At 42.1% G+C, this 25,569-nt stretch overlaps 1 protein-coding gene across 1 annotated transcript; it reads right to left on the bottom strand.

Moving 5' to 3' along the window:
- Positions 1-433: 433 nt before the first annotated feature.
- LOC8027199 (glycine receptor subunit alpha-3-like) lies at positions 434-25,569 on the bottom strand. Its single transcript, XM_040213439.2, has 8 exons — positions 25,490-25,569; positions 24,163-24,275; positions 23,675-23,742; positions 21,237-21,466; positions 19,740-19,822; positions 19,160-19,294; positions 14,596-14,957; positions 434-601 (listed from the first exon to the last, which is right to left on the bottom strand). Exons 1-8 carry the CDS (start codon positions 25,567-25,569, stop codon positions 434-436), a joined length of 1,239 nt encoding a protein of 412 aa, XP_040069373.2.

Raw genomic sequence — 25,569 nt, forward strand, 5'->3', positions numbered from 1 at the left:
TTTTACTGTATGCTTTCAATAAATACACCGATTTTATTATTCCTTTTTTAAATCTTGATTGCTTTAGTCCTTCAACATGCTTTGCCATGCATTCTTTCTGTCTTTTCCTGGTTACATGATTTATTCCGAATATTAGCCTACCTGAACGACGGCTTGGGAACCTTGTTGATGCAACGTTCTTTCTGGCAAAGCGTAGGTGTCGTGCATTCGATCACAAGGGCGAGAAGAACCTCAAATCTCAAAAATGGTTGGAAGGAACTAAGACGTACTAGCGCACCATTGGAACTCAAAAATAGTCACTTTGTCGTTCTTGTTTTACTCGCCCAACTAAGGTGGCGCTTTTTGATATAGTGTATATCTACCGTTAGCCCTAAAAAGGTTTAGGAAAAACCGGGATCAATCGCCCGTGTCATCACGTAAGGGGCTGCGCGTATCAGAGCCTGTCGACGTCCAACATGGGCCTGGTCAGGTAGACGGCCCAGTAGACGATGTTGAAGCCCACGAAGAGCAGCGGGAACATGGCGCGTGATGCACGGTCCACTGCCCACGCTCTCTTTTGGTTGACAGGCAGACCGCTCGCATCCTTCGGAATTTTGTGCCTCTGGAAGAGTGATGGAAAGAACTGTAGTTTTAAGTCCGGATTTGTAGAACTGTCAAAGCACAAAAAATTACATTGAGTAGAATTCCATATCCCTCGTTGCATGGAGATGAGGCATTTTATTTTAAAATTTGCCCATCTATGCTTGAAAAACTTTGTCCAAGTACATATTATTTGAAGATTCACTGATAACCCAAACATTAGTACTTTAGTAATGTTTGGAGGTGGGCTATTCGGCGATGCATCGTAAACATAGAAATAAAACAGCGCAAACGAACACAAGGACAAGTAGAAGAAGGGACACAGACACAGCGCTGACTCACGACTTACTTTCCTTCTCATCTTTTTAAAACATATCAACATAAGAAAACAAGAAATGAAAAATAAAAGAAGAAGAATCCAGCATGTAGGACATCCTCTCTGTCATATGCCATCTGAGGAATTTTTTACACAAACTATACATTCAATGAGACCTCATGGAGGTCTCATTGAAGCGGTTCAACTTTGCATTGACTTAAACGGTTCTTTTGCCTTCCAGAATTCGACTGGTATTGCTGTGGAAAAGTTTTTGGATCTTCTCCGCTTTTACTTAAAGTCTACTTTTATTTCTTTTTGAGGGCAACACGTTGCTGCAAAAATCCGGGATCTGCATTGGGTCTAGTGTTGCTCCCATATTGAGTGACATCTGCCTAGCAGGTTGTGATTGTGCTATTGCAGAAAGGTTAGATGATCGTTTTTTGAAAGTCTTCAGGTATGTTGACGATTAACTGGTGGTGTTTAAACCTAAGCAGGGCTCACGAAGTGCTGACTTGGTCTCAGAGTTATTAGACACCTTTCGGGAGTGCTCTGGAGGTCTGGGGTTTACGAATGAGGTTCCAACTAAAAAAGCTTTGCAATTTTTGGAACTCAACATTAGTCTTGAAACGAGTCACCTGTGCTGGGCTTTTGAGCCTAGAACAAAAAATCCCTCCTTAGCTATGAATTTACGCACTCAAAAGTTGTAAAAAGAGCTATTTCAAAATCATGTTTGAGAGCTTCTTTATTGAAATCCTGTGTTCACAGAAGTTTGAACAGCTTTGTGTGTCATGTAGATAGGTTAACAAAAGCGGGTTTCCCGAAACTTGTCATAGTGGGGGTAGCGGAGTCACTTTTAAAGCTATTCAGGAATCCCCTTAACATACTTGACAATGTTAGACAAAAGCCTGCCTCTCGACCGGTGGTAATACCATATTTGCACAGTTTTTCCCACAGGATCAAAAAAGTGGCTGTTAAATACGGAGTTCCCATAGTCTTTTCAGCACCTTCCAAGCTATCCCGTTTGTGTGCGTCCATTGAGAGAGCAGGACTTCAGCGTGTAGGGTGTGGAATAAACCATCGCATCAAATATGTAGCTTGTGCTGTGGGGGTCGTTTATAAAATACCCTTTTCATGTGGTAAAGTGTATATTGGGCAGACGGGCAGATGTATTAATGTTCGAGCTCGGGAGCATTATCTGTCTTTGAGGTCTTCACCTTCGGGTCACCTAGCCATTCATTGTGATAGGTGTGGTTGTTCCCCTCGGTTAAGTGACATTGAAATTTTGGCTAAACATTCACAAAAAATGGCAAGGGAAATTCATGAAGCGTTTTACATTCGACAACACGGTCCCGATCTATGCGTCAGTTCAGAGTCAGTGACGTTATACAGTGAAGAGTTCGAGTTTCTTCGGAGTTTGGGCACGTTTCTTTAATACTTTCTTTCTGCTTCCATGGGAGTGATCCTATAACCACAGGCGCGTGCCTACATGCAGCCAGAAAAGGGTTCCGACATACCAACAGTCCGCGTGCAAGACAGGTACGCACAGAGCATTAGGGCTCGCGCTGTGGTTTTGGGCTTTTTTTAATTTTTTTTTTTTTTTAATGGTATATAATGTATAGTTTGTGTAAAAAAATCCTCAGATGGCATATGACAGAGAGGATGTCCTACATGCTGGATTCTTCTTCTTTTATTTTTCATTTCTTGTTTTCTTATGTTGATATGTTTTAAAAAGATGAGAAAGAAAAAGGTCGTGAGTCAGCGCTGTGTCTGTGTCCCTTCTTCTACTTGTCCTTGTGTTCGTTTGCGCTGTTTTATTTCTATGTTTACAATTAGTATTTTCCGTGTGGTCTCAAACGCTTCAAGAGCGCGTGGTATATCCATTAAAAATTTAATCGAAAAACAATCTTAAACGCATGCAACAACCAGCCCTCCCACCTCCTTCCGCCCCCCCCCCCCCTCAAAAGAAAAAAAGAAACGCACTCTTTTTTTTTTCTTTTTCCGTTCCCCAAACTCAAGCTCCTTTTCGCTTTTTTTTTTCTTTATTTGGAAAAAGGTTTATTTTTTATTTTTTGGGGGTAATAATGTAGTAGGCGAAGAAATTTTAAAGCAATTCAGATATGCTGCAGGTAGCATGTCTGTGTCATTTATAAGTGACATGCGTCAATGTGTTTCTCCTATGACGATTGTAAACGCATTACGCCGCTGACTTCGAAATTTATAAACTTCGGACGTGTTAGTGACGAAGTATCGGCCGTCTACCGAATTTTAATAAAAACGTGTCTTTATGGGCTCCATTTTCTGCGGAAAGCGTTGCACTCGAGTGATCAAAAAGGGTTACATTCGGGCCAAAGCAATATAAACCATACCCAGCCCGCAGCAGTCAATGCATACAACGATTTATGCCCACATCCCCAAATTCCCCGTAACACACCCTCCGGCTGCGTCAACACCACCCCGGCCACCCTTCCAGAATCCCCGGGCGCTCAATTTTATTTACGTAGCTTTAATGGTGACGCATGGGCATTTCAAAGTCTTTCGTTCCAAAAGGGAATACTGTTCAGTCTTAAGAATGGGCTCTGGTACGACTGGAGAGTGCGACAATTTAGAAGCGGAAGCTGATCTTTCTATTGCTTTACTTACACTCAAATGAGTAAAATTTGGAATAATTGTGCCGTACAAATATTTAACGCTACTTAAAATAAAACCGGCTCATATAGATATTCCGAACCAACTGTATAATGCGCATTTAGGTGTCGGCCCAGGAGGGAAGATACATAGTAGTGAGGGCGACACGAGTACAAGAGGAGAAAGGGAGACGTCTAGAATGGGCTGGGTGAGCAGACTACACGTAGAAAGAAAATGGTTCGGGTTAAATTTGTCCTTCCATATTTTACCTAAAAGAGAAAGAAACAAAACACAAAAAAGGTAATTTCCCACTGTTAATTTTTGGGTACAGAAACTTGCGCGCAAGCAGTATGAAACGTCGGCTATGTTAACGTTTTGTCTAAATAGAACACGTGAAAGCAAGTTATTATCCGACGACCAAATGTGCCTCAGCACGTATTACTTCCATATAAATATATATATAAAAGAATATGTAGCAAGAGGTCATTTGATTTCGGTTTTCCAAATAGAAATATTTTGCCGGTAACACAAAAATTACCATCACAAAAAGCTTTTCTCTTTTTTTTTAAATAAAAATGTATGTGCAGGTTGTTGTTGCGGAAAAATGAGAATTCCTGTATCTGCATTTCCAAATACCTTTCAATTTTTCAAATGTGTTTCTGATATCTATCACGATACTTTTGCGCGGATGTATTTCAGTATCGGTATTTTAGCTGTCTTTGTAATGTATCCCAGTATGACCTGGTGGGTGTAACCCAGTATCTGTATTTCTGATACATTTTAGAGTATTTCTGCCCAACCCTGCGGGAGAGACAATAGCCGATAGCGCGTTTCTTACGCTAATAAAGTTTTTTCTCTCTCTCTCACTCTCTCCTGCTATCGGCGACTAAAGTAGGGAGTTTTATTACAGGGGGCTTCAACGTTTGTGTTCCCCGAAGAAACTGGGGCACCCAAACGCAACAAGGTTGGCATCGACGGCTAATAGAATAGGGGTTTCGCAACGCAGCCAAGGCAGCGCTCTCGTTTCCCGCTTGCAGCGCCAATGTGGATAACGAGCGCAATAACAAAAAAAAACAAAAAAAAAACAAAGAAAAACGTAAAACCTATGTGTTTAGGAACTATTTTTTGTTTACAAATAATAGTTAAGGTGAAACCAAATCAAGCCGGCTAAAACAAAAGACAATCTAAAATTATTATACATGTCGTTGCCTGTATTCAGGCAAAACAATCAAATCCATAGCACTCTAATTTGGCGCTCGTTCTCGAATTTTTTTGACGTTCGTGTGACGCGTTGACCGTTATCGCCTAAGATTTAGTTCATCAACCATTCCAAAACTGAGACGAACGCAAAGGAGCATACTCTGCGAGCAGCTCCTCTATTTAGGTCTCAGCTGGAGCGACTTTGAAGCCTTGCAAAACTTGTTTTTAAGCTACAGGCAACGTTATTAAAACAACTCAGTTGGGAAACTGCCATAAATCGTGCTTTAAAAAAGTGAAAGCCGTTTAGAACTCCCTGTAACACCGAATTAGAGCGCAGCTTTTGAGGAGGAGGAGGGAAGGGTACTGGGGGGGTCAAGTGACCTGGGAAGGGTCACGTGACCTTGCGGGGTCACGTGACGATGCCGATGATGCCATCAGTGACGTCACTAATGACGTCATCAGTGACGATGACGATGCGGATTCCGATGACGACACCAGTGACGTCACTGATGACGTCATTCGTGATGATGACGATGACGATGCGGATGCCGGTGACGTCATCAGTGACGTCACTGATGACGTCATCAGTGATAATGGCGATGACGATCCGGATGCCGTGGACGTCATCAGTGACGTCACTGGTGACGTCATCAGTGATGATGATTATGACGATGCGGATGCCGGTGACGTCATCAGTGACGATGACGTCATCGGGGAGGTCACGTGACCTCGGCGGGGGGGGGGGTGTCACGTGGCTTCGGGAGGGGGGGGGGGTCACGTGACCTCGAAGGAGGGGGGTCACGTGACCTCGGAGGGGAGGGGTCACGTGACCTTGGGGTGACCTTGGCTACGCCGACGCCGACGCCGCTCAAGCCGGGAACGGGCCCCTAAGAGCTGCGCTCTAAAAGTGGCTCCTACTTGTACTCGAGAACCGAACTAGGCGATCGCAACGCCGCCATTTCTCCCACAGCGGTCGCTCCGGCAATGGCGCGGCTGCAGGGCGCCGCCATGTTTGCTGACGCCACCACACTCTTAAAAAAAAAGGAGTAGTACTTCGTCCTTTTTGGGGACTAAATCGATGTCACTGAGAGTGATCCCCCAAAAACGGCAAAACCCCGGTTTAGTCCCTCCCTTTTTTTTAGTCCCTTTCCATTGATCCCTTCAGGTCAAAGTTTTGAACCGTTTAGAGGAGTGCTTTTGATCCCTACAGCAGGGCATCAGGGACTAAGCTTAACTCTTCAGGGGATTAATTATGGTCCCTTGAGCGCCGTCGTGTTTATAATTGGGGGAGTAACTTTGATCCCTTTGGGGATCAACAGTGGTGATTGGGGCACTAACTTTTTTATTATTGGGGACTAAAATTCGTCCCTTTGGGGATTAATTTTGCCACTTAAAGGGATGATATTTATAGTGACGGGGGAGTAACTTTCGTCCCTTTGAGGATCAATTTTGACCCTTTTAGGGATTAATTTTATAGTATTGTGAGGGTAATTTTCGTCCTTTTGTGAACGAATTTTGACACTTTTAGAGCCGAAATTAATAGTAATGAGACCCTTTAGCTGTGAATAGGAGTGAAAGGTTTGCGGCATTGAACAGCTTCCTATTCAGAAAAGGCAGATTGTGCAACTTGTTTGAAAAGGTATATCTTCTGAAAAGTTGCACAAAGTGTCTTTTCAGAACAGGGAGGTATTCAATACCTCAGACCTTTCACTCCCATTCACAGCTAAATATTGCAGTACATATGAAAAGTCGCACACCTTTATTTGGAAAAAGCAAGCCTTTGTTGTGAAAGAAGCTGCGAAGACTGGATATGCGGACAACACTCGTAGAACTTTCAGGCAGGTTTTTTTACAGCTAACATCACCATTTTACGAAACATTGCACCAGCTATCTGTAGAAAAAAAAACTAGCACTTTCATTGTGGAAATATATTTATTCTAGAACTACACAACACTGTAAATGAAAACAATTGCACATGACAAGAAAGTATACAAGAAAATACTGCCATCTTGGCACTGAAGAACTTGCCGAAATTTTATATGACTAGCATATATATAGGAATCTACAATGGTTCTTAGTGCTGCTGAACGAGCCCGAAAAATTGGTGCCTGCACATTAAAAGTTAAAGCATTCACTGAATGTGCATGTTACCTGTTGAAATTGTAAGGAATTTCGCCTCCTTCCTGTGAAAAATTAGACGAACTTGCCAGGGCCTACGGTGGACATGCTTGCAGCGTTAGCAATGCTTGTAAACTGCGACGTCATTTTGTTCTAAGCAAGGGAAGCAGAAGGCGATCTCATCTGCTCGTTGTGCCTACCGGGAGTTACAACCATCGCTAACTCTATCATCTGCAGACATGACTGCTATTGACACTGGCCAGTTTGTTGGTCTTATTTTTCATGTGAAGGGAGCTAAGCTTTGAAATTTCTGCAGGAAAAATTCACATTTGGTGAAATCTTAATTCAGCTTTCTACATTCAGGATCTGATTGTTCTGGCTCGTTTCACAGCACTAAAACATATTGTAGACACCCTAATATCCATTCAAAAATAAGAAAACTTGTAGAGAAAAAAAAAGCTAACAAGAGACAGCTCTTTTTAATGTCGTTTGTTCCCTTTTTTAATGAAAATGACTATAAAAAATCAAACACCTTAGTAAAAGAGCTCCCAATCATAAAATGTGGGGCAGTAAAATTACTAGTATATTTATAAATTTAAAAAAAGAAAAAAACCTGGGAAAGGTTTTTGGCCTGTAGGAACATATCTGCTCAAGAAATTACTAGTATAAAAGATGACTCAAGTCCCCAGGCTCGACCTAAAATGGACCGTAAAAATTGACGCCTGTACGTAGCGATCTAAATTTTTCGTCATAGGTGTATTTCACAGGTCGTTTTTTTAATTACAAAGCGTAGCTCTTTTTCTGTAAATAATAGGGCGAATAAACTTGCCACGGTCTACGACGTGAAGGCGACGATTTTTACGGTCCATTTTTGATCGAGCCCGGTGACTTGGGTCACCCTATATTTATATAAAAAAGAAAAAAAAAACGGAACAAAAAATTTGCCATGGGTGACCTTCAGGAATGCATGTGCTCGAGAAAGTAAAAATAATGTTCACTTAAATGCGAATGCATTCCTTCAATGCATTACACAAGCCCAGAACAACATTCTTTTAACAACATGTGTGGAAAAAACTTTTTTTTTAATTTAGGATGGTCAGCAGCCTTGTGTCCATGCAGCCCAGCTTTGAATGTTTGAGACCTACAAGTCTCTCTAAACAAACAAATGTGCAAAAATATTTAACAAAGTACTGAAGGTAGAAAACCCATGCTAGGCAGACACAAAGTGCCACAGCTTCCAGAGGGCCATCTGTCTCATAAGCCAGAATTACAAAAAGCACACTGCAGCGCCCTGTTGGGGTCCTGGACACACTTCGATGGAATAGACTGCGGGGAACGTCTGAAACAAAGGTTGGGAATTAAAACAAATCATAAAATCGAAGGCTTTCTGACAAAAAGAGAGGCCTGCCCTTAGAGCAGATACAAGTAACTGATGATAAGCAGATACAGGTAACTGATAGACTACCTGAAACAGGTTCAGTACATACTCCCTAAACCTAACACCCCAAACCAGTTACCCTAATATTGTTCTTGGCAAATCAAAGCTAAATTGGTCAATGGAGCAGCTGGAATATCCTCTCCAGGCTAGGTCATCATCGGGTACCCAAACTTCACCACGTTGTTCGACTGGTGAGCAAAGGAGTAGCACAAACAACGCAAAAGATGGACCATCTCCGGTCAACAGTAAGTTTCGGGAGCACTGCGATATCTAAAACTCCTAGATGCGGTTGATGTATATGAAAAGGCTCTTAACACGGATTCATCTAATGCCTTGCATTAAAGCCAGAAAGGTATTTCGTTTATAACGAAAAATTCAGCCTTCAGGCTCAAAATACAAACGTGAGATTATCATTTACGGATATTGTTGATCATATTCAGCCCATATCTGAACAGGACGGGTATATTTCAAATTTCGTTAAGTATCCCTTTAAAATATTTTCATACCACAGAGCACAGACACTTCAGAATTTTTTTGTCCAACCACCATCTACACTATACTCTGTATCACCTTAGTCAGGGCGCAGCGGATGCTGCGAGCTTTCAGAGCAAATCCAAAGCTGTGCGGGTGTCATGTGTCCTTAGAGAGTGGGCGCGGCGACGTGTTATGTGCTATGTTCAAAAAGCACGATTAAATGGGATTGCTCTTAGGATCCGCTGCATCCGGACATAGGGTGAAACAGTAATACCATGCAGTAAATCCTACCAGGTGAGAAATAAGGGCCTGATTTTGTTTCCTCATATGCACACAGTTAATAACAGAATAATCACCCATGCTAGTAGATTGTTTTTTAAACTAATCCTTTCAATTGTGCTCAGTGCCAAGTGTCACAGCAATTCAACACAAAATATGAAGGCTCTATTTAAGCATCACATCAGTAATGCAAATTTATATTTCTTTTTAAATACAGCCATTCCTTCATTTTTTTTAATGTTACTCATCACCAGACGGTCACTCACAATTTAAAATTAATGTACAGAAGCATTTGGAATTTCAGATGCCGTACAGATAACTGTTAGATACCTCGAATTTAATTTACATAGTTTGCACCCACCTATCACATGAACTGAGTCGGCACCAATTCGGTTGCAATAGAAAGCTAGCTGGATTGGGACTTCCGCTAACAGTCAATGAAGGCTAAATTGTAAAGCAGGTATACCTTGTTTCTCCGATTCTTTAACATCATCCATCCTTTCAACAGTCTGGTAGAAAATGTCCGGCTTTGTCTTGCGCTCTGTCAGTTCAAGGGCGGTCGCCAGGTTTTCTGAGGCAATTTAAAAAGAGAGTTGCTCGGCATCGACGCTTGTGATGCGATTAAACTCAGCAAAAATCTGAAATAAAAATAGATGATCTTTAGTGAGCCAATAAATCGTAAACTACCCTGTAGAAAAGCAGGAGATAAGAAAAAAAGATTCCCAATTTATTATGAGAAACAGAATCGTAATTGCAAAGATGTCAGTGGGATAATAAAAGACTCGTGGTGCTTGCTTTTGCCATGGAGGAAGTGCCAGTTAATAAGACTATGATGTTGTTATCAGTTTTCTGAAAGTAATTCGTTCCAAGCACATCTCATTATGCTTGTGATCACATTTAGTTTTGCCCGTGAATTGAGAAGTGCTGTTAATACTTACTTTAAAATAAACAAAGGAATAAAAACAAGTATGAAGTACCCCAATTTTCCACATAAGCCAACTAATTCAGAATGTGCAGTGTTTTTGGTTGGCCAGTTACGATCAGATACATCTCAGCTGCACCAAATCTCGCTCAGCAGGAGGAACCTACCAAAATATAAAGCTATTTGCTCGGTTTTCTAGCCCTCCACAAATATAACTAAAACGCAAGTATTTTCTTATAATGCTGCTACAAAAAAGGCAAGCAAGAAGTGGCCTATGAGGAGAATTTTTTTTAAAGGCATGTTGAACTTGAATAATCCCCACTGAATTGAGCAACAGGGCAAGGACAGTGTGCTTGCTCTCTTGAAAACTTCCAACAGGTTGGCAGGGCAGTGCCATTTTAAACCTTGTTATCACATTGGGTATGCTCTCAGATCCAGCCAGCTGTCGATCATAAAACTGGTGACCATGCTTTCTGCACATACTCATGTGCATGAGGGCAGGGTCGGGTGATGAAATACTTGTCCCGAGAGCCCGAAGTTTCTGCCAACCCGTAAGCTGAGCCCTTGGAAGGAAATTAATAGCAAAAGACGAACGGCTTCATTTACTGCAAATGTGCTGAAAAAGAAAAGTGTAATACAACAAAGGGTAAAGTGCACCTTTTTTATATCTTCTGCATCATGAAGCCTTACAATGATCTTGCAGAACAGGGCCGGTCTTGGTTTTCCCTCAGTCACCATGAGAACAGTTGGCAGGTTTTCTGAGGCAACATTCATAAATCGCTCCTTTGCCTTGGCGCCAGTACTAATACAAAAAGACACTGCAAAGATCTGCAAGAAACATTATTTTCACATTTTCAGTCTACTTGACGATATTTGTAAACTGCTCTTTTTAAAAGAAAAAGCGAAAAAAAAAATCATTACTTATCAGTTGTAACAAAATCGTAATTGATGTAAGTGGGATAAAAAAGGAGACCCATCATGGTGCCAGACTTCACCATGACAGGACTAACGGCGCATTTGTGCCAGGCCTGGAGCCGCAACTGCAAAGCAGATCTGTGCGTTGAGGAACATTTTCCCCAACCGCGTCACCGAGATCTCCCTGCAGGAGCTTCCATTCGCTAGCAGCGCGAATGCACCATAATGGGGGTGGTCGTGGTCTTCTCAGGGAACTTACTGCTCCTAAAAGCATGAGCAACATCGCTAGTAAGCAACATATTACCTGGTCTGTGAGCTTTAGGGCTGGATAGTCGTCTACGGTGTTGCAGATTGTAGGGTGTGTGCTGATGTACCCTCCTTGCCCAAAAAGTCCTCTCCATGGCATCTTTTACCATCTCCATATACGTAGTAGCTCCCTTCCTTTCTCTTCTCATTGCGTCCAAGTGGCCGGCTATGAAATTTCAATCTTCAGTCGTGGGCGAGGATGCTTGCAGCTTCTGAAAATTAGAAGGAACGAAGTAAACCAACCTTGAACATAGTAAAAACACTCAGAGATTTCGAAAAAGAAAGGACAGGCAGACATAGTCTTAATTAACTAGCACCAGCTCGTTTTCGCCCTAAACCTCATAAATCAACCCTTTTCCATATGTCTGTTCTCCACCTGTGGTCGAATTTTTTTTTGCTACATCAAAAGCATTTTTTTTAATAACATTCAAGAGACAAAGAAGCCTACAAGTGCGAAATCACTAGCTTAAGGAGCTCAATAATCAAAGATTACTCAGTTAGTTCAATGGCTCCTAGATCGCAAGGCTTTAGTGTTGCTGGATTCTACCCCCTCTCATAGGTCATCGCAAGGCTGACTGGAAAAAGTGCTGTATTTGCATTCAGCTGGAACACGTATTCTCACACACTGAACACGAGTTCTAGGCCAATGCTAACATAGCACTGTCCACTATATAACCTGCACTGAAATATGATAACCGAGAAAGAAAATTAAGGGCTAAGGTGTTGGTATTTAGGAGGTGCTAGGCCAACTAAAAATTAAAGTGTCCTTTAAATGAAGCTATAGCAACATTTTGTGTCGTGATAACTGTTCATGGCATGTGCAAATTTATTTTTACGTGACTTGTTTTTATTTTTGATTGCAGCCACTTCTGTTCCAAAATTACGATGCTATGTGGTAATACCCTATTATTTATGTAAGATACTGTCATAAAGCATAGTGTCTGTCATAACCAGAATTTATTAATGCGAAATCGAATGACAGTCAAGACGAGAAAATTGCACCCTAAAGGAAACCTGAAAAAAAAAAAAAAATTCTTTTAGACAGTTTATAAGGGACACAAGAGGCAAAAAAAAAAAAAAAATTTGCGCAAAAACATTTTTTAGCAATATTGACGGCGCGAGATTAATTTTCTATTAATTTCATGACGTCATGGAATATTAATACGCAATTTTCTCCTCAATAACATTGGCATTGGCAGATTGGCTGAACGCGATGGCCAAGGCAATCCACCTCTCCTCCCCGCACCCGAAAGAAAACAAGTGGAAAGGACGTGATTACCGACTAAATCGCGTCTGTGACCCATGACCTGTCGATTTTTTTTTTGTTTGTTGCATATTTAATATTGTTCACTTGTTACTATATTAATATCTTTATTTTATGTATGTGCCTCTCCCCCTCTGTAATGCCTTCGGGCCCTGCATGTATTTTCAATAAATAAATAAATAAATACATAAATAAATATTACTCTAATTTTTTTTTGTTGTTTATTCGCGTAAAATTTATTTTTCGACATGCGTGTCCTAACCAGACTGTTTGAAAATGCTCAGAGCCCAAAGGAAACACAGCTATCAATAACAAGCATAAAAAAAAAAAAAAAAAAACCTTTGAACGAAGATTACAAGAGCAGCTTTGAAGAATACAACACACATTTCGAAGCCACGAGCACAAGTTACACAGGGCGAAAGCAAACTCCGAAGTGAGGATCTCAAAAGCAGAAGTACTGCAAGACAAAACACCTCTACGCTGGGCTCTATAAACAATAGTATCGTTACAGCGTTCAAGTTCAATTCCAATTTGGTGATGGTTGAAACTATAAACTGTGCCGCGGAGCCGACCAGTATCGGCCGAAACATAGAGGGCCGAAAGACACTCGGAAACCCGCAGAGAAAGTAAAAACATAAAATAATGCTTCACTAAACGCGCGCGTGCACGACTTCGCGGCACCGCTCAATTTCGTCGATACGTGCTCCTACAACGTTTCGTCGACTTTGTTTTGTTTCGTTCACCACGGGGATTGCATTATTGGTTTAATTTCGTTCGCCGCAAACCTACCTCAACTAAAGCGGACTTGCCCAGGCGACTCTGATACGCCACAAATGAATTGGCGATCGCCGCTTTCAAACCGTCCGCACTACGCGCTGAAACCCTTCGCTCCGCTCGGAGACACTTTAATATTGATCGAGAACATGTTTATTTACGCATATCGGATACGACCATACATTTCGCCTAAGAGCGTAAGCGCGAAACAATTACTCTCGAGGCGCGAACTCGCACCAGGCCTCATGCGAACCGCAACGGTTTCGTCAAGCTCGCATCGCCTTGGTCGCCGACCGAGGCGATATGTGCGGAAAGACGCTTCCGATGAAGCGTCGCAAGTTTGGTCGATGAAACGAACACGGGTACTTTTCGATGAACCTAAGTGGCATTAAAACGCTGCTGCGTCGACGAAACCATCTGCCGGTGTTATATCGTTTGTTTGATGAACTGACTGCCGCCGGGTCTAGTTTTGAAGTGCTAGGCCTCGTTTGCACGCTAACATGGACGAGTACGAGCCCGACCGCGTCAGAGAGCGAGCACCTATCGTACAGGGTAACCCTGCGACTTTATGAAGTACGTTCTGAAATGACTATAACATTTCTGCTGCTCAACAAGTAGCCAAAGCAATCAAAACTCACCGTCCAATCGGTTGCCACTCCGACTGCATCCGACGAGGCTTCCACCGCACCGCCACAGGTCAACTGGGTCAACCGTCACCTCCAGTTCAAACTCGGGCGCGCGCGCGGCAGTCGGAGAGTAGGTAGCCTCGTCTCCGGCGCCTCCGCGTCGCTCGGATTCCGTTCTCATGTTTTTCGCGGCCGGAAACATTCACCGAATATGCGCGTGTAGTCACAATTTCTAAATCCCGGGGCCAAAATCTTGTTTTGCCAAGGCTTCTTTCCAAAATAGCTACTCGAGTGATGCTTCGTCCACTTCATCGAAGGCTTGCGGCAGCCATTATTGTGAGGGGACTAAAGTATTCGTTAGGGGATCAACTCCAGCGGGAGCAACGAAATGCCCGCGGGACGAGCTGCTCGAGTTACCGCTTCTAAATAGAGGGCGCTAGGGTCGCGGGGATGAAAGATGGCGATTGGTCCCTTTGCGCACCTTTTTTTTTTAAGAGTGCAGGCCCCAAGGAATTAAGGGCCCCACGCTATTTCTAGAATTTTGCATTAGGAACGAGCGCCAACTCAAAACTCAAAACTCATTTTGGGTTCTGCGCATGCGCAGTAGAAGGCCCCTATTTCTTTGGTGCTCCCAAGCTTTGGGCACCCCTATTCTAAAACTCTCTAGTGACTTTCAGGCGTATAGGACTGCAAGGCTTCCAACAAGTGTATCTTCACAATCCAATGTTTCACAGAATTAAAGATTCAGAGCACGCTTACCCGAAACACACTGATCGCTTGGAGGTATTCTGCCCTGGTGAGTTTGCTGAGGAACAGGTAGTTGACAATGCCGAACTCGATGAGAGCTCCAATGATTAGAAGGATGCAGGCGACGAGCCAGACGTCGATGGCCTTGCTGTAGACCACGTTGGGCAGGTGCGTGCTGGCGCCCAGGTAGATGCCGGCCAGGGTGAGCAGCGTCTTTACGCCCAGGATGGCCCTGGGAGGTATCACGTCCGGCCGGATCCAGAAGGGGATCCAGGACACCATGACCACGATGTACGTAGGCAGGTACGTCTGGATCATGTGGAACCCATTCTGGCGGTCCAGCAGAAAGCTGAGCCGCAGACAGGAGAAGTTGCCTACGCAAAGGGGGCATTATTAACAATAACGTTGAGTTTTGAATTGACACAGATGCCTACGCAAATGCGTGGCTCTTGACGTCCTGATACAACCTTCTTGCTTGACGGGCTCAGAAGTCGGGTTTGATGATGTCGATATCGACGAGGAGTGCATGGACATATGTTTCATGTTCCGTTCGCTTTTCGTACTCCAATATTTTGAGGGCGATAATAATATTAATAAGAGTAAAAAATATTTGTTTGCAAATAATTCAATCCTGAATGGCGCGCAAGACTGTTCAGAAAGGTGAAAACCCTTACGCAAGTGCGCCTGCCAGCCCACCACCCAACTCCGAGTGAAGGGTTCGCCCCTCTCGAGAGTATTCGCGATTCCAGTTAAAGGGACGGCACCTAACCGGAAAACACGGAACTGACAGGAACAGGTCCTCTCGCAATTTCTGCTCGTCTCTTGTAGCTAACGGGACTGCATGTTGTCGGCGACTGGCGCAATGGCAACCGAAGGGAAGCGAGGGAAGTTTGGTTGCTTGTGGTCAAAGAACCAAAAAACGGCAGCAACGAAAGTGCCCGCAGGGAAAACCATGACTCACAATTGCTTCAAGAATCAGGCGCGCCTGGGATCGCCTCTCGCATTGTGTAGGTCGAACAGTTGTCAAGGTGACTGTCGTTACTCTCGTCTCAGTGGGCTGCCCAGGTTGCTCGGAATGCACCCTACGCAACCGCGTGAAGCAGACATGGTGCGTTTGTCATCGCTTACCAGCACAGTAGAGGAAGAGTGTGTAGCTATTTTATCGCTTCACCGAAGAAGGCTTAGCTTTTGGGAGCCTGCTTAAGCCGAAGCACTGCCGCAGGTTGGAACATACTGGATAAGGATGTGGACAACGTATTTTAGTGCCAATGCTTGCCCGCTGAAACTCGAACGTTATGCGTTGAGCTTGCACATGGCACGGCCCAACCTGTTTCCGAACCCGATATTTGCCCGAGAGTGGTGACCCCTGTAGGCCTTTGGAGTCGCGAATAGTAGCTCCTCAGCTATATCTTCTATGCATTTGGAAGATTTTTATATACCGTTCAAAGAAGGGGCAGCGACTTTTATCTCAGAAGTCCTATGATGCATGAAATGCAGCATTTAAGGAGTGGTCATTCACATTTAATTTGGAGACATTTAAAGAGTCCTTTCTGAGAGTGAAGAACCTATTGTTTTATTCGCCTGGATTATATATTCCGTTAGATACAATAAAGGGGCAATAGCGCTTGATCCAACACCTCCTAGAAGCTAAGGCCGCAGCGCTCCTCCGAGTCGTGACGTCACAGTGGCCAGCGGAGAGAGGCCACGTCGAGAAAAGGCACCCTCTCTAGTCCTCTTTACTCCGGCCGCGTCGTCCACTCACTCAGGTCAAGGGATTTGTTCGTGCGCATTTATCCGAAATTAAGATAATTTTTAAATTCGCAGTCTTGTATAACTTAATATATATAAAATATAAACGTAATATACAAGGCGCTACTAAGGTTGAAGGTACCGAATTTATATTTACGATTATCCCCTTAACCGCGGGACCTCTGTGCAGTCCTGCAGCCGGCCACACTTTTGGAATGAACAGGCTCCGATGCGACATTTTCTTCCCTCATATGGGCTCCGATTCTGGTAAATTTACGTTGTGTGCGAGCTGCTCTCTGAAATATAACGCCGGAACATTTCAGAAGAGTAGGGATCCAAAAGAAAAAAAGAGAAAAAAAAGGAAGACGTTTACAATTTTTTTTGTAATACAAAACAAGAGCGCAGTTCTTGAAGAGGAGGAGGGGAGGGTACAGAAGGAGGGTATGCCCTTCCTCCTCCTCCGTAGCCTCTCCTCCTCGTCATCTTTCCCCCTTCTTCCTCCCCTCCTCCTCTTCCTTCCCTCCTTCACTCTTCCTGCCGCTGAACTGGTTCATGTGTGACGTGACACAAAGTCGTGGCCTCATTTTCCCTGCCAAATATAGCGAGAAACTACATTAGTGTTGATGTCACGTGACGTCCAATTCCGCGCTAAATTTAGCGGGGAAACTTAACTCGCTAAATTTAGGGGAAAAATTCCCCCACTAAAATGAGCTGAACAAGTTCCCCGCTAAATTAAGCGGGAAAATTTCGCGGCTAAATTTAGCGAATAAATGTCCCAGCTAAATTTAGCAGGAAAAGTTTCCAGATAAGTTTAGCGGAACAATTGTCCCGCTAAGCCTAGCGTGAAACTTTTCTCGCAAAATTTAGCGAGAAAATTTGTTCACAAAATTCAGGGGGAAAATTTCCCGCTAAGTGTAGCGGAGATATTTTCCCGCTAACTCTAGCAGGGAAACTTCCCATAATGCAACGCGCGCGGTTACGCCGACGCCGCTGCCGACGTCGACGCCGACGGCGACACCGACGCCGCTCAACCCGTAAACAAACGCCTAAAAGCTGCGCTCAAAAAAAAAAAAAAAAAGATAACACATTGCTGCAGAGGGCGCACACGAGCAAGAGACGGATTGTTGACGTCAAGCCTTTCGTCCCACGTAGTCCCACGTAGTCCAATCACAGTCAATGGGACTGTGATTCAGGTGTTCAGTGCAAAAAGGAAAAATAATTGAGGTGTTCAGTGCTTCACGGTTTTTGTGTTCGTTTCTAATATGTAGTTGTGGGATGTACGTAGTAGTGACTTCAAATACCACAGGGACACCATTTACTAACAAAATAAAAAAAAATATCACGTTTTTTTTACTTTATTTTGCTGCACCTAATTTGGAGGAGTGAAAAGCCATAGTAACCTTCCAAAACATTGTTGAGTGAATAGCTAAGCTGTAAATAATTGTTTTTCTTTTTATTCTTCTGTAGCTTTTCAGTGGAAAAGTTGCAGAAAAAGCATCTTGGTGGCGACAGAAAGTCTGTTGACTTTCTTATTACAAAATGGGCCAATATTCAAAAGAAAGTCAACAGAAGAGCTAGAGAAAGTCAGATGAAAAACTGTTGACATTTTATATCCTCTGATGATTTTTTTTCAACAGCTTTTCAACAGAAAAGCGTAACAATTTTTTGTAAGGGTGCTCTCGCAGTTAACTGGCCGCACATGGAGCAACTGTGCCCAAAACTGTCACTACGTCGACACGTCATCATTCGTCACAAACATTACGTCGTGGCGCAACAGGTAAAGACGAAGGTGCCACTGACGACGACAAGCAGCTACAAAGGACGACGGGACATAGGACCAGCTTTCAGTTCGGCAGGGGTGAGCATCAAACAGCTATCTAATTGCCTCTGCTCTCACAGGACAGAATCACCTTTTGTTTTTTAAACCTAAAGATCTTTTTGCGTACTGTTGACGAACACAGCAACGATTGGTAGTCTCGTATTATTGCTGATTTGTAAGCGTTGAAGTACCGTGTCATTGGGTGTTGTTCACTGCTTTCCTGACCGACATGACTAAAGAAGGAAAATATATTATGAAGGCCCACGATGACCGTAACGCGAGCTAAGGGCTGATCTGAGGACTTTAAAAGGCAGCGTTAAAAACTCGGGTAAAATTTGTGATAGTGTGAACGAAATTAGAAACTAAATGAAGAATAAAAAAAAAAAGCAGAAACTGCCGGGGAAAAAAAAACGAAGAACTAGCCGGAGGAAATCAAAGATTTAACGACAAATTGGAAGAGCTTGAGCAATACCAGCGTTCTCGCAACATAGAAATAGAAGGTGTGCCCGAAACAAGAGGCGCATACGGCATTGCCAAAAGAATTGGGACCCTTCTGAACGAAACGATTTCAGACTTTGACATTGACGTGTGTCACCGAGCTCACACCTTTAAACCCCTAGAAAGGAACATAATTCTCTGCTTTGCGAAACCCACAACACGAAACAAAATCGTGCAGAAATGAAAAAAAAAAAAAGAAACACAACAACAGAGGTTTGCAACTAAAGGCATTGATTACGGTGGGCACAGCGGTCCTGTGGACAACCATTTAACACGTTCGAACAAGAAAGGCTCCTGCGTGCTGCCATCGCCAAGAAAAAGAGCGTCGGATGGAAGTTCGTCTGGTCTTCCAGAGAGAAAATCTTTGCCCAAAAGAAACATATAAAGAAGAAATAAATATATAAAGATCATTTTTATGCGCAAGTTTTCTGGTGAGGGAGACGACTACTTTTTTAATTAAGGGTGTACTTGAATTTTAAGTGAGAACGACGGATAAAAACCTGCACATACCTGTCTCAATCTCCTCTGTATAGTCATCGTAGGACATGGCCATTAGGTCAAAATCTTGCATCTCAATTGGAAGCTCTAGAAAAACGGGTTCCTTTTCTCGCCACACAAGCATGATTTGATTGAGTGGATGAGCATCTGAAAGTAAATATATTGCTTGAAGTGGGCTTAAAGCATGCTTGTTCGAACTTATGTGCGCTAAACAAATATATATGAGCTAAACGGACGTGGGGTAAGCTAAACAGGTAGGATATCCGTGTACCTCATTGTGCTTGCAAAATATTCTAACAACTCGAAATATATTAATTCCTCGGAAGGTTTGTTGACTGTTGAGATGGAGCGTACACAACCCTTAATATGCGTTTTTTTTTGGAATATACTGAGACACATTATACATGAAAATAGAAAAATAATGTTGTATGTTTAGTATATGCACGTTGGTAAAATTAACTTAATAATTCGATCCACAAAAAAAAAAAAAAACTTAGGTGGAGCATTGCGCCATTTTGTAGAAATTAGAGAAAAAAGAGCTTACTCTGTCATTGGTAACTTTTCCATCTAGATGTTTTTATTGCCAACTCACATGGACGTGCGAGAGCGTAGCATTTCTGCTTGTCGAAGGGGAAGTTGTGAAACAACATCAAACAGGAGAGTTTCATCGTCAACCTGACATTTGGCAAAAAAAAAAAAAAAAAAAATGCATTATGCAGGTTCGCAGTTTCAGCTTGATCGTTAACAAATTGGAAACTTTGTCACCCAATATTTAGCGATCGAACTAAAATGACTGACACAGATTCAAGTTAGTTAACGGATTAAATGCTGGGTCACATTTTTTTATTCTATTAGGGACACAGTCACAAGTTATGTAAAAGTATGCACGCAATATTCTTAATGCTTTAAGAAAGGACATTTTGGATCAAAACACATATCTTCCAAAACCCTTTAAGTAAAACATATTGCACCAGGTGTCATTTGAGATTTACTATCTCGATCTGAGGTGTGATGTTGAAAGAAATATAATAAATATTATAACCCGAGCATACTCGCAATGACAAATTAGATTGCTAACAACGCAGAAGTTACACATGAACTTTAAACATATCCTATTACTTGCTCTCACTGTGAGTCTGTGGAGAACCAATTAATACAATCTTAGTAACGTAATCTACAACTAATTAGGACAGAACGACTGACAAAAGAAAATTCCGTCTCTACTGCGGCAATTAGTATAATATATCACACATTAACATCATTCTGGTGTCTGTGACAGAGTTTACGTCATTTATTCGTCACTACATTTGGTGGCTCGAGTTGTTAATAAAGCTTGCGTTGGGAAGTGACTTGAAGTATTTTTTTAGTACATTCCAAAAAAAGTACAACTTTTGTCTTCAAAATACATTCTTCATATTAAAAAAGAATGTGTATCATAATGTAAAAACGCGCTATCATCTTTTGAGACGTCACCTGGTCATTCCTCTGAGTGCATAATAGTGTTTAGCTGTATTCCCAAGTTATTAGTTTAAAACGCATGACTTAAGAATTCCGTTTAAAAAATCGCTGCGAAAGGATTTTTTTCTCGACAGCGAGACTTTGTCATAAAAATTACGTTTTATTAAAAATAATTGCTGAATTTTGCCAGATTCATGGTACACGATGTTAATATCCGCAATGTCAGGAGTAGAAGCTGCGAAAATGCTGTTTCAAAAAGACATTTTAATGGGGCGCACTTATGCCAAACAAAATAAGGAAGAAGCGTCGAGCCAGTAGGAAAAGCGAGCGGTCGGACGGCGATTTGGTGGCGCAACAGCAAACGAGAGCGAGACCGACCTGACAAGGTGACGCGCAGCTTCTTATCTAGTGTGAGTTGGCATCTAAAGAATTCGGACCATAAGGTTCGAACGTCGAGCGTTCGGGGCGACAATGAACAGCCACTTTCGAGAACAAGAAAGTAGGACGAAATAATAAAATTGACCTCACAAGTAAGAATAAACAAGAATCTTCTAGGAGTCCGCGACCGAGCGTTGCTTGCTCGGCCCCGCGCGCGGCGATATGATAGCAAATAAAAGTGGCATAATGTCACCTTATGCTGATGAGTATGTCTCCGTCTGGCGACAGCTGGAGCAGTTCATTCGGCATCGTGACTCTGTGCGTTCTCACTTCCTTGGCGTTCACGAAGAACAGGTCAGGTTTCCACATCCGCGAGAGAAGGTGCTGACCATTCAAGGTGAGGGTGCGGTTTATTCCAAATCTGCGCATGCTCAACCTAGGATCTTTCCAGGCTAGCCTCAGGTACATGTCCATGTCGTAGTCCTGCAAGCCGGCAACTAATTTGAATTTCTATTTAGTAAATTTTTAAGGCCATTTCTTAAAAATAACACATTGCATGGTAGAAATCCCATAGAAATCACATGACTTGTATTTTAGAAAAGTTAGATTTTATCTATTATGCATTTCATTTCAAGGGCCCTAATCTGGACACTCGGCGGAAAAGTCGGCGAGAAATTCGGCGGCTATGATTGGCCGGAGCCAAGGTCAAGTGTGGCGTCGGCCAATCGCGGCCGCCAGATTTATCGCCGTCGTTTTCGCCAAGCGTCCAGCTTAGGGCCCCAAGTTGGTATTATCAGGTCGATAGAGATAGCTCTTTCCTGAAATTATTTGTTTCTAATGCGATCAGATGCAGTCAACAATGGGGAAATAACGAAGTCCACAGAACTATGTTTATACCAGCATTTCGAAATTGTAAACCGAACAAATAATAATTTCGTTACTCTCGTCTAACCTGACTCACTGTTTCGTTGCAACATTTTTATTCAGACACCACGGGTTTGCAGGAGGACGCCGTCACTGTTCTTGGGCAACGGGAACCAATCTTGCAGCTAGTTTCTTACGAATGAAGAAACAAACTGATAATACTGAACTAGTTTCACTTGACGGAAAGATTAAATTTTTATACATTTTTGTCCCGAATAGTTCAAATGTGGATGGTTGGGACGTTTAATAAAATTTGTTTCGGGACTGGAGTGGGACACAACAATCCGGGTATCTGAGGGAGAGGAGGTGATGAGAACGCGCGGGCACGTCAGAGCGCAGAACTGTTTAGAAGGTTTAGTGGATGCAAAATCTATAGCTGCCCTTCATGTCTACCCACTCTTGGAACGCGTTCCAACGCCGAAGGCCGACGTACAGCGGTCCTCGCTCGCGTTCGAACTGGTTCGAACACCGAGTAGAGACAAAGGCAGCTAGCATTGCGTCTACCCGCTAATCATTCCAACCAGAGGTCGGTGTTCCGACGTCCCCGGGCACTCTCATTTCCTCCTCTCCCTCACTTTCTAGCCGTATAGTCACTACAGCCTAAGAAACGTGGCGATTGGCGAGTCCGGAGGATCTTATTATCGATCCGCAGCTAATCAGAAAGCAGAATTAGCGGATAAGACATCCGAAGAACGAGTTACAAAGCAAGAAGCATAAACATACATTAGGCAACGCGCTGCGTTTCTCAATGTGTCATTGATTCACACTAAAGTCTGCAAAGTTGGAGGTGGAGAAGAAAGTCGGATATACACTAATCTCACCCCCCCCCCCCCCCCCCTTCCTCTCATTAGGCAAAACAGATACACAATATCAAGCCAAAAAATTCACTTTTCGGTATTCGTAACGTTTGGGAAACACTCACGTTACTTTCTTATGAGCAACATCTCTGCAGCCCTAACAGCAGGAGCTGTTTACTTGTACATTCGATGGCTGCGCTCATTTTGCATTGCATAAAAATACTGTAATTAGTACGTTGCAGTAAATTTCAGGAAGGGCACTAAATATTTTCCCGATAAGAATTAAAATAATATTTGTAAATATAATTGGTGCCAAAAAATAGCTCGTTTTTTGTTCTTCATTTTTTACAGGCTGGAAAAAAATTGGAAGAGGGGACGAGGAAGGAGGTGGCGCTGCCACTGGGGTGTGAAAAAACGGATAATGAGAACTGATTTATCAATTATGCATGAATCGAAATAACAGATTTGAAAAATATTCGTTGTAAAATAAGAATACGGCGGATGTGAAAGAGGTATTGCTCTAGCTCTTTATGCTAGATATAGTTGCTTGGACATACTTCGCGTGTCCAAGTTATTTACCAAGTTTCACACATTCGGAAGTTAAACGTTTTCACGCACTATATACCATTTGGAATTAAATTATGCCACATAAAACGTATTTTATTTGTTATAATAATAATAATAATAATAATAATAATAATAATAATAATAATAATAATAATAATAATAATAATAATAATAATAATGATGATGATTGTTTTGAGGTTCCTGTTAAAACAACATGCTTTTATTTTTGAGTGCGTTAAATCACGGAAATGTTTGTAAAACGTTTGAGGAGTTATCGCTAGTGTTGGAGGCCTCTAGTGTGAGACCGTCGCTCTGTAGAAGACGTTGGAGAGGGTGAGCTCCAACAGCAAACACACCCTTGTGGGGTTTGAGATCTAGCTCCAATGCATACTTGGCTACTTACCAAATCATTCGCATTTAAAGGGCCGAGGGTGTTGATGTGCATATTGACAACGACGTCCGTAGGTTTGCCTAGAACAAATGGTGACATTACCTGTGAGCTAAAAGGAAGGATTCTTCGAAAGGAATATCTAGTTCAAGTGCTTTATTTATGAACATAATTAACGAGACATGTCTCGCTTCAATAGATGTACTTTGGACTTTGAATTGGGCTTGTGGTTCATAAATAAACAAATTATGACCCTACTAATCCATTTAATAGTTGTAATTTAACTTTTTGTTTTGTAGTGCCGGTTCGTATATTTTGTGTATTTTCGGAGACTATATAATTTTTTGTGATTCTTGTACATGTGTTTAAATACCTAATAAAGTGCATACGTTTCATTGCTTGGATTGCAGACGACTGCTAAATTAATGAATCTATACTTTATCAGATAAGAGCGCAAAAATAAAAAGGAGAGAGAGAGAGGGAGAGAGATGATAAGCAGCAACCTGTTCCGTAGGTGGGCCATGCTCTCTTGTCGTAGTGCTCAAAGATGTCGTCCGCACGGGGAAGCTGGCGAAAATTTCTGGTGTTGAGTTCACTCGCAGGTACTTTCTGCCCACTTTAACCGAAGTATAAAGAAAATGCAGTTAAGCAAATCAGTTCACTCAGAAATGATTGTGTGGAACTAATTTATCCCAGACTCAAAGATGGTCTCGAACATGCCTAATTACGAGTGCGAAATATTGTTATCTCCATCACTTTACCCCATAAAAGTGAGGCCGGTATGTTTTAGCGGCCTTAACTTTTATGGTATTTTCTAGTTACGCACAACAATAAGACCGTTTTCGAAATATTAAGATAGGCATGTTAAGTGTACGTTTCCGGCCATGGGTCAAACCGAAAGCCTATCAGTGTGAATCGTGAAGTATCTATCAATATATATGTTTTACGTGGTGTATATAATGACCAGAGAACTGGACATATTATCTCAGCTATCATTAACTAGACGGAGTGCCGAGTCACTACAGCGACAATAATCTTTCTTATGATATTGATTTTATTTGAATATATATATATATATATATATATATATATATATGTATAATGACAAGTTATTTCATAAAAAGAAACTAGAACATAAATTAGCCGGTTGGTGACATTTTTCTAGTGCTTGGTGTCGATTATAAATTTTTAACCGATTAATGGCTTCCTTTTAGTCAATAAATGAATCCACTAATTGGTTCGCATTTACCTCCAAGAATATTAACTAAAAAGCCTCTTAGAACTACATATATTTCTTTTTCACAATTTCTTACTATACCTTCCACGGTAAAAATGTGCGTGCTAATTTTAAAACTGACCGGCTAAAACAAAAACGAACAGAGAAACTACATTAAGAACAAAATAACTTCGGAGTATATTTTAAGCCTGATTATACTTCAGAACTACAATGACCGAAGTACCTAATAGTTGTTTCGTGGAATACAACAGCGCTGCCTTTTGAAATGCACCAATATGCACGAAGAAGTAAAGCAAGCATTTCCACTTTCTCCGCCGAAATTCGTAAAACTAAATTCATCGGATTAGCCAATTAAAAATGATTGCGATTAACGCACCAATCGATTAACCGGAAGGTTAGTCGGTCAATTGCCCAGCCCTATGCTTTAGAAATACTTAATATTTGTGGGCGCAGATATCATTTTTTTACAAACGTTAGATTGCATTGTGGTGTCTTTATAAAATATCCTATTATTTGAGCACCGTGTCAAGGCTCAAGCAAGTAAACGCCACTATTGGTGTATATTTGACAAATAATATAGCGAAGCAACTTACTTTGCTGTGAACCTGACGATAACAAATTGTAAGCAAATAAAGGGTACGAAGGAGCAGATTCGTCCGTAGCTGCAATCCAT

This window comes from Ixodes scapularis, unplaced genomic scaffold (genome assembly GCF_016920785.2).
Source record: "Ixodes scapularis isolate PalLabHiFi unplaced genomic scaffold, ASM1692078v2 PGA_scaffold0__279_contigs__length_252992795, whole genome shotgun sequence".
NCBI classification, from domain to species: Eukaryota; Metazoa; Arthropoda; class Arachnida; order Ixodida; family Ixodidae; genus Ixodes; species Ixodes scapularis.

What these genes read in the sequence shown, in the direction of transcription:
- LOC8027199 (XM_040213439.2), bottom strand. Translation starts at nt 25,569, where the DNA reads ATGGATTGCAGCTACGGACGAATCTGCTCCTTCGTACCCTTTATTTGC. An exon ending in CTTTAAATGCGAATGATTTG is followed by an intron (nt 21,467 to 23,674) that starts GTAAGTAGCCAA and finishes GCCGGCTTGCAG; the next exon opens with GACTACGACATGGACATGTA. An exon ending in CTACGCTCTCGCACGTCCAT is followed by an intron (nt 19,295 to 19,739) that starts GTGAGTTGGCAA and finishes ATTTACTTTCAG; the next exon opens with ATGCTCATCCACTCAATCAA.